Source organism: Priapulus caudatus, unplaced genomic scaffold (genome assembly GCF_000485595.1).
Source record: "Priapulus caudatus unplaced genomic scaffold, Priapulus_caudatus-5.0.1 Scaffold27, whole genome shotgun sequence".
NCBI classification, from domain to species: domain Eukaryota; kingdom Metazoa; phylum Priapulida; class Priapulimorpha; order Priapulimorphida; family Priapulidae; genus Priapulus; species Priapulus caudatus.
In genome coordinates this window covers 414,549-424,583 of record NW_014577088.1, presented here as the reverse complement: position 1 = coordinate 424,583, position 10,035 = coordinate 414,549, and the positions used below count along the sequence as shown (strand labels likewise).

At 46.9% G+C, this 10,035-nt stretch overlaps 1 protein-coding gene across 1 annotated transcript in view; it reads left to right on the top strand.

The window, feature by feature from the left end:
* Window positions 1-10,035, top strand: part of LOC106814661 (ecdysone-inducible protein E75-like) — a 37,270-nt gene that overhangs the window by 20,005 nt on the left and 7,230 nt on the right. The window contains exon 3 of the mRNA XM_014819012.1: window positions 6,029-6,173. Coding sequence (XP_014674498.1) covers window positions 6,029-6,173 — 145 coding nt within the window. The remainder of the gene's footprint in view (window positions 1-6,028; window positions 6,174-10,035) is intronic.

Below are 10,035 nucleotides of genomic sequence, written 5' to 3'. Positions count from 1 at the left end.
TTTGATGGGTGCGCGGCGGGCGCGGTTCTATGTCTGCCATGTACATCGTAAGCCCATAAATTAGTAGGCAGGGGGCCGCTACGTGGCATCCCAATAATGACTTTTTACCAGTACACGTGAAGTTGCGACGAAACAAAAATATACTTATGGGTGTAACACAGTATTACAGATATATTAAACATATTATACACATTGTTCATGAAAGAACCTTGGCCATGCCACATAGCCTAATTAATAGACCTGCGCCTTCCAGATGTATAACATTAAAACAAACAAACTTTGTGTACACTTAAGCTTTATGTGGCCCTTGCTTTGATTCTATATTTAGGCACTCACTACTATGTTATATAGGTGTACGCATAAAATAGTGCGGAAACTACGTATTAGACGCCTATTTATTTTCACACAGATCGTACTTCTTATGAAATGACGCGGTTACTATATCATAAATTTTGTTTTACATATTTAGCATGATTATCAGGCATCGAGTCTGTGGCTGCTTCTATACCCTAAGCCATTTATGATTGACATGTCACAATTATAATACTTTTAGCGATCAATCGGCATATTGGTACTGCTCGTTCTTATAGGTCCTCGCAACTGCGGCTGAGAATGGCCAATTCATTTTTGAGCATTCTACTTGTATTCCAAAGTGGATCGCATGCTGCCAAGATAGAATCCCTTCCGATAACATGAGCTGGCAGTGTTTACCTACACCTAGCGCGACAAGGCGTCGCGCATTTGAGGGAGATCGGCGAAATATCCGGAGCGGGGACAACGACAAGGTCCACACCGGGACGGGAGAAGCAACAAATAATTCACCTCTACACGAATTCATTGCGTCGGAATCTCCACCTTAGACTAATGACCAGCTCGTTGTACTTACGGCTCCGCCAATCGCCTTGCTAAAATGGTGAGTGAACTCGTAAGTGGCGGCATTACCAGGCTAAAATCCGTAAAAAATTCTGGCCAAAATCGCGGAAGGAGTGGCCAGACTCTGCGGCTATCTTGGGTTAACGCCCTACGTCCAAATTTGAAGGGTGCCTGAAAACTTGGCATCTCTAGCGGTTTTAAAAGGAAATACTTCGCGGTGCTATCTATAAACTATGCATAGAATTAGGATTATATTCCACGCCGCCTCGCTATACACCGTTCCCCCCCAACCCTCCCCCCCCCGCCCCCACGCCCCCCCCCCTCGCCCCCCCCATAACAGCACGCGCTTTCATCCGGCTACATTGGTTTTTTTTACAATGTTATTTTACTGCGCACTAGGCCAAAAGAACTACGCCGTTTGTTTATCAAAAAGTTGAGCGTGTCGATATTCTTCGACGTTTTCAGGCGTTTTTAGCTGGTATTCATGATTAACATAAACGTTAAAAATGAATTTCTAGCTAATTTGGTTGGAGAGGCAGCTACACTATCGCCACGCGACGCCACGCGAGCACACTGACCACGCCACGCACGCCACGACGCACGCACGGCACGCACGCACGCACCGGCGCAGCACACGACCACACGCAAGCACCAGCAGCAGCATCAGAAAAAATTAAGATATTGACTGCTTGTGCATACACTAAACTGCTAATTGAAACTGTATATAAGTCAGGGTGTATCGCATAAGTTGTGTTTACCGCTACATACTGACTTAGTGATATCACTGATAACTACTCCTTCGAAACAGAACGAGCCTACCTGCGGAATTCCATGCCCAAACCAGGAAGACGTCTACATCAGCCAAAAGGTATCAGCCCTACCTGCAGAAATGGCATTGGGCATGAGACCCCATTCATCGTAACTAGCCAATACAGTAGGTGTGTGTGCTTGCCAGCATACACAGTGTACGGCGGGGGGGGTAGGTGGCTAGAGGTCGAATGACCTCTTGTTACCTAGGCCAAACCGAGGCGCAACTTGCTAGCGGGAGGACAGATGGTTTCGGCGAGCAGATGCTTTCGCGTGTAAGTAGTGGCATGTTTATTTTTTGCAAGTCCTTTATCCCCCACGTCCCCAATGCACTAAGAGCTAATTCCCAGAAGCAATGTCAAGCAGATTGTGGTGAAAGCGCCTAATTAGTAAGTACTACTGCCGCTAGCCAGTCAAACATGCTTGCGTCACTTCGCCCAGCATGTTCATTACTATTGTCTCCACTGGACCTGCGTACCTGACGCTGGCGGCCACATCGCAAACCCTACACTCTTACTTCGATTACTCAATTAATCTCGAGCAATTCATGCTGACATACTCAGGCCGTCTATCGGATTTGACCAAAGCGCGCTTAACAGTCGATAGATCTCGAAAAAGGAAGATGTGTTGTTGTTGTGAACGCAAGCCAGCAAGCGATCAGTTTACATGTTGGCAATCCTTGGCCGCTTTTCCTCCTTAGCGCCAACTGGCTTTTTCAGTGGCCCGTTACCCATAGTAAACACAATTTTTTGAGGTGCTCTGATATTGAAGTCACATGAACCAAACATTCAATCGCATTACGAGCCTTTTGTCGCGCTACCGCGAGAGCTGCCTGCTCAAATCCGCGCACACGGCCCTGATGTTACACTGCCTTGAGCCAACCGGCCTCAAGGGAGACGCGTTGGCTTCAGCAGGAGTAGCTCAGCGGTGGTTGCGGCGCAGCATTTTTTTCTTTATTTCTAGCTCGGGTTTCTCTTACGGCCTCCCGCCCCCCCCCACCCCATCTCGTGTTTTCACGATTTTTGAGCTCGCCGTGGCTGTGAGATCCGATATCTATCTTTTTTGATATTATGTTGCCACGCCGCGGCAGAAAGCTCAGGCGTTGTGCCGGGGCTCCTGTTTGAGCCGTATTTCAGCCTCAGCCCAAATATTTTATCCGCACAACTTGAAGCGCCAGGATATTAGTGGATTCGTTGATTACACAATGCTCGGCGCGCCACTGACGCACGGGCACGGAAAACCTTACTTTTCTGCTAGACTTCTGTGATTGTGCCCTACACCGTGCGTGTCGTGCGGCGGTGACTAGCAGGCTACACAAGTTTTATCAAAAAGTGTCGTTGCGGCATTGGCTGTTGCGTTTGTGCCACTCACATTGCGTACATTTGATGTGGTGTGCGTGGGTGGGCGTGTGTTACGTCACGTGACGTGCGTTGGCGTTTTTGCGTGCTGCGTCGCTGGGGATTGCGGGTGGCTCCCGCGGTGGTGTGTGGGGGCACGTACACCCGTCGCGATTTGCGGTGTCGCACGTACCACGTCGCGGGGCTCGCGTGCTTTTGCCGTGTGGTCGCCTTGGGCCGGGTGTTCGCAGTTCACACCGGTTTCCCGGTGCCTGCGGGTTGCGGGGCTGTCTGTGGCGTGGCTGGCCAGTTACCACGGTGCTGCTTGGGCCACCCTGTGTTGGCCGTCGCGCCGGCTGGCCGGTACGTGCTCAGTCCGCGTGCGTGCCATGATGCATGTTCCACGGGAGGCACGCCACGTCACCAGTTACTCGGTGGCACACCACGCCCACGTGTACGTGCCCACTCACACGGACGCCACGTCACGGCACGTGGTACGTAACACACGACACGCACACACTCATCGTAGCTCATGTGTACGTGCAAACGCACGCATGCACGCACGCACGAACGTTGTACCTGCACACCGCCCGCGGCCCACACACGCAGGCTGCTACTGTGCACATCAGCCAGAATCTTACAGCGAAATGTAGGAGGCTTTTCTTTCTCTACCCCCTGTTCAGTGCGGCGACCGACTTTTTTAAATCACATGCCCTATTTCCTAAGCGCTTTCATATGGGTCCCGCGGCTAAATATCTTTCGTGGCCTGAGCTGATAGGCCACCGAGAGCCCGCACTCAACCCGCGTGAGTTTCTGGCCTCGCCGTTTGCGCCAAAATATACTCAAAACACGACCTACGCATATCCCGCCGTCTCATCAGACACGCTAGGCCAAACAAATCCCCCGTGCAGATCACTCTGCGCGCGCGAATCCTGGCGCCAGCGCCTGAGCTACTTCTTGCTGCAGCCATTGTTTAGTTTCCCGTTTGTGCGGCGGGCGGGGCTTCAGACTGGCCAAGATCACCAAACCGCTGCGCTCTCCCTTAATTGACAGCGACTGCGCGCTGCATGCATAATACCAGCATGCATGCGTGCTGACAATACCCGGCCAGATCGCTACAATAATGTTAGTCACAGGAGCTCAGGGTGAAGACGATAATATTGTCCCGTGGGCCCAATGTTGGCCCCAACAGATGGCTCATAATTGATTATTGATGCGAGGCATTACCAATTTAGTACCATGGTTATATCAGGAGTGTATAATAGCGGACTTATCACTGCCTGTTTATACACCCCCTACTTACTACACTCCTGATGTTATAACTATTAGTACAAATCAGAGTGTGCCTACTAGCACCTGTCGCTAGAGGCCAAAGGCCACTCAACCTCCATGTCGCGGGCTCCCCGGGCCCGGCCATGCTAACTCAGTGTGCATGGTGTGACGGGGCTGCCGGGCACCAGTTCTCTCCAGTTTCACGACCTATTCTTCGGGTTCCCTCGGTCTACTCCCACGGCGCCGCCCCGGCGGGCGGGGACTACGTCCTCGCTGGCTGCTTGCTCGAGTCCTCCCCTTGCTCAGCCTCAGCCGGCCCGCCCCCGCTACGCTCCCCTAAGCTAACATGCACAACCGCCCCTAGTTTTTATCTATGAGTGTTCCAGCGCGTATCTTCACATACTCGTAAACAAGTGGTGTTAGGTTTAGCGTCGTCAGCGGTTAGTGTTAGGGTATTAGGGGTTTATCCCTAGTTGTTTGTTTAGTTGGGAATGTGTGCCAGCCAGGAAAGGCCCTGCTGGTGCAAATGTGTGCGCGCTATCGTTCATTGACCTCGGCAAAGTGCATCTGATACACGCGCCACGATAAATCGGGCGGCTATATAAATCATCAGCAGGAGTCATGCTGCTAGTGGCAGCTGTCTACGGCGTAATGCTACGGCTGCCCAATAGTTAACGAGCTGCTCTACGATCACCGTACGAGTAGTGAAGCCTCTAATGTGGCTGTTATTAAAAAGAGACATAACGTCGGCTCGGCAAATGGTTTACCGTAGGCTATTGATGTTTGTTTCCGGCCAGGAATCTGTGCTAATGCGCAAATAAGAGCACGTATAATAAGTAGCGTCTGCCGTGTTTCCCTTTTGTGTTGGATCACAGGCACTTGAGCCGCTTCAACAATAAATTAATGGTAAATGAACACAAATTGTAACCCCAAAGTTGATCTACTCTCTGTACATATATAACATATATACTATAATAACTATACGCAAATACCGCTCAAATGCGCCACTACAATACGCAATCTTACAGCACGTATGTCATTGTACAAGCTCTCAGAAAATTTAGTTTTTTGCTATGTTGAATCGTTGATTTAGAGATTGTGCACAGCGGCATGCGTTGGATGAGATGTGTGTTAAATTATTTGGGGGATAAAGAGTACCAACATTAAGACTGGTAGTAAGTACAACTTGTGTTTATTTACCATCATTTTTTGTTCAAACGGCTTAGGTGCATGGCGCCTGCTTATCAAATAATTCTCAGAAGCCTTAATTGTTGTTTGACTATTTTAAATGTGAGTAGATTTGAGGTGACAAAATTAAAACTCATAGTAATGTATCTTAGCCATAATCTTGTAGGTACTGTATCGAGGAAACCCCATTTCAAATGCACAGAAGCAATGTCAAAGACAAAGTCAAAAACAAAAGCAATGTCAATGTCAAAGTCGCTCAGGGGGAAAACTGTACATTCTAACTCTCCCGTTTTTATTTGATTACCTTAAATGTAATTTAGTATAGCAAAAATGTCGACAGTATAACGTCATTGATTTTGGTAAATTGGAGTTGGTTTGTCTGCAATCTACAAGAAACGTCTGCAAGGAAAATTTCTAACAGAATCTATCGATTTAAATGCGGGCCGTAAGCACTGGAAACGAGTACAGGTTGTTGTTAGAGAACTATATGCACGAGCTGATGATTATTCGAAGGAAACGCGTGATCAGCATCTTTGTTTTGCTTGTTTCAGGGGTTCTTCAGGAGGAGCATTCAGCAAAAGATTCAATACCGACCATGCATGAAGAACCAGCAGTGCTCAATCCTACGTATCAACCGCAACCGCTGCCAGTACTGTCGCCTAAAGAAGTGCATTGCCGTCGGCATGAGCAGAGATGGTAAGTTAGTTCTACTTAATCAGCCCACATTATAGTCCTCACATGCATTCTACACTCTTCCTCGGGTGCATTCATTAGTGTCCCTTCTCATATGTATCTCCTGTTTCTTCAGTACATTACCATACCCATTCTATACTTGCGATGTGCACCAGTAATTATGACGATTTGTATGGATCCTTTATTTTGCTACTATATATTATGCAACTATGAGCATATATATATTAGTCATAATATTTATCATAAAATTGTAGAATAATATAATATCATATTAGTTACTTGATATATATGTTATTATAATTATTGCGCGTATTATTGATATAGCGATGTGATGTTGCCAGGTTGAATAATTTCATGATGGCACAAGATTCTGATGTTATCTTGCTAACATCGATATAAAAAATTTGTGGTAGCAATCCTTCATCTATTTATCCCGGTCAGGTTGACATATTCATATTGTTTGCGTTGTACAGTTCAAAGAGAATCAGTTATTGGGTGGGGGTCACTGACTGTGATACGCTTATTAATCAAGCACAAGGATCCGGTGGTTGTTTACCCCTGGAGGCTAATTGCCTTCCTATTTGCCTCAATGGTATAGGCAGTTGACAATAGAAAAATCAACGTTACATTGTAATTCACTAAGTAGAATAAGAGTGACATTCTCATTTGCCCTGCGCCTATAGTTTCAAGTGAGTACAAGATACAGTCATCGCCTTTGCGCCAATAATAATTCATCCCATGTCAAACATGTTCACGATTTCATATTTCATCACCTTTCATTCGTAATTCGCAAACAGCTTTGCGCCAGCACTGCGAGGTAGGTATATGTTCTGGCCGCTTAATCACACATGGGGTAGGAGAGTGCATTGACAGCACGTTCGTGCTCAAGTTTGCCAAGCCTCCGTGTGCGTGGCAGACGACGACGACAACAACAACAACAACATGAATGCTGGTGCGCGTGTAACTGCCCCACATGCTAGCTAGATCCCTCACTCACTCGCTGTTTGCCTGGCGAGTGGTTCGTTGACCTGCGCCACTCCGGGGCGTTGGCCTAGATACGCGATTACCCACAATCCCGCAGGAACAAAAACGCGTTTTGACAGCAGCTGTGAGCTAGTAATCAATGCAGCTGTTTACTGAAGCCACTATATACAACTAGTTGAGAGGATGTTCACGCTGCGGGGATGAAATAGGAAGGCTACGAGATGGCGTGTAGTGGACGGAAATAAAACGCTAGCTATGTGCTAGCATTGAAAATGATGAGTAGGTACTTTGACGTGACATTACATTTAATTCACTATATAATATAGCGCATGTGCTTCCCACTAACGAGGTTTCAAACGGGGGGGGGGGGCTGCGTCATTGTGCTATGCGGCCAGCATTGAGTAAGTTTCGTTGTATATCTTGCTTCACTACAGAATGCAAACAGATAAATCTACTATTGGATTTAGCTCGTGTGGCAGCCATGTATAGGGGGGTATCGCAGTCATGTATATGGGGTATCGCTACTAGCAGCCATCTACCATCAATATCGGCACAATCTAACTTGTTCCACTACAGTGTGCACATGAATTGTAGATCTATGGACAATCCTACCTTCATTCTGAAAAACGTGTGGATTGAGCTGGAACGGAGCACCCTTCAACTGAGTGGATGTCAGGTTGTTAAGGCCGCCCGCGTCGAATGTCTCGCTTTCTCCGTATATATATGCGAATAGGACCCCCTCCAAGTAATTATGGCACAAGTCTGCATTGTTTCGTACTCGTAATAATGATAATTCTAGTATTTATGTTCCCTTAATTTTAGAGAATTTTTTATTTGGTGAATAGCATACTTGAATTTAATGTATAAGTCCACAATTTCATAGCTTAATTACTACATTAAAACTCAATTAACGTGATTACGAAGTGATAATGATCATTGTGCCATCGTGATCTTGTGCCATTGTGCTTTGCGTTCTCGTGCCCTCTGGTTGCTTCGTCTGACTTTAGTATATGTATGCGCTGTGGTTTGATTTAATTATTTAGCGCTATTTATTATACCCCCGCAAACGAAGTTTGAAGGGGGTATATAGGAGTCATTTGACGGTCGGTCGGCCGGTCTGGCGGTCGGGCGGTCTGGCGGGCGGGCGGGCAGGCGGTCGGTTGGTCCGTTGCAAAAAGTTTGTGGCGCGAACTACTTTCACGGTTTTCAAGGGATTCCAATCAAACATCATACACTTGATGTACGTGACATATTTTTTGTGCGTCGGTCAAGGCGTTGCCATGGAAACCGTCTCTCATCTTTAATATACCCTCGCCGTTGCACAAAGTTTGTGGCGCGAATTACTTCCACAGTTTTCAATGGGTTGCAATCAAACTTCATACACTTGATCACCATGAAGTGTAGAAATGCGTGACATATTTTGTGTGTGCGTCGGTCAAAGCGTTGCCATGGAAACCGTATCTCAGCTGGCGCTTACCGCGGCATTTGTTCTTTTTTTCCACCAGTGTCAGGTATCACATCGTTTGTCTTGCCTGCTATTACATATACCCGATTCTATTACCCGTCGTTCTCGTGAACGCCGTGAGTGCTGTCCGCAGTTAGCTGGTAATGGAATTTAATTACGAACGTATTATGCAACATTGAAATAAATGATGACATATAATATGAATAAAACATGAGAGGAATAGCTGTTCAGGGGCAGCGGTAAGAGATCGAGACACGTGGTTGTATTGCTAGTTCCACTGCGTGTATTCTCTCATAAAATCGCCCGCAAATAATCCAAAGATGGCAATTACCTACTGCGCCATTTGTACGTTCGGTTCGGTTCGGTACGAGGTTTCGTAGCAGTTCAGCTTGGTTAACATTTTACGATAGCGGCGATATTTTTGCTCAGTTGCGATTTTTTCGTCGCGGCAGCTTTAAGGCACAAGCTGGACGACATTACCCCGCTATATCTCGTAAAGGTTAAAGAGCGGGGAGAAAAAATTATGCTATAGTCGTCGTTTTGCTCGGCTTAGAAACAGTCGCACAAAGCGCTTGTCATCCATCGATTGACAGCGGCGTGCACCTGCTGTCTCTGTCTCTGTCTCTGTATATATATATATATATATATAGCTTTCTCTCTGCATCTCACCCTCATAAATACGTGTGATGTGAATGAAATAAATAGAACTCCACGTTTCTACTCAATATAAACATTGTTTTACAGCGAAACTGCTGGTGCAACAATGGGGCTTCTATCGGTGGGGACTGTTCGAGGAATATCCCGTGCTAGAAACGGATCCCCTGTTTTACGTGGAGGAGGACGGCACGGTAGAGGGCGTGCGATGCAGCCATGACATCACAGGAGCCGGTATGTGATATCACAGTATAAATAAATAAATAACGTATCGTAGGGCAGGCAGACGTTAACAACTTACACAATCGCTTTGGGGCTGTTTCATAACTATGTACTAACTAACGTTAAATATATATATGAGAAACAGCTAAGAAGAGAGAAGGGGGGGGAAAAGAGTGGAAGAAAGGAAAGAGAGACGAGAGTAGAGGAGAGAGAGATAGAGATAGAGAGAGAGAGAGAGAAAGAGCCGAGTGGGAAAGAGAGGGAGGAAGAGAGAGAGAAGATAAAGAGAGAGAGAGAGTAGAGAGAGAGAGAGAGACAAAGCGAGAGAGAGAGAGAGAAGAGGGGAGAGCGAGTGAGGGGAGACGTCCCAGGGTGGGGGGGGGAGGAGAGGAGGGGTGGCGGGCGAGACAGGTGCGGGGAGATGGCGGATAGGTGAGAGGGAGGAGCGCATGGGAGGGATAGGGGAGTGGGGTGAATACGTTAGGGCATGCATATATATATTATATATATATATAAATATTATATATATATATATAACAT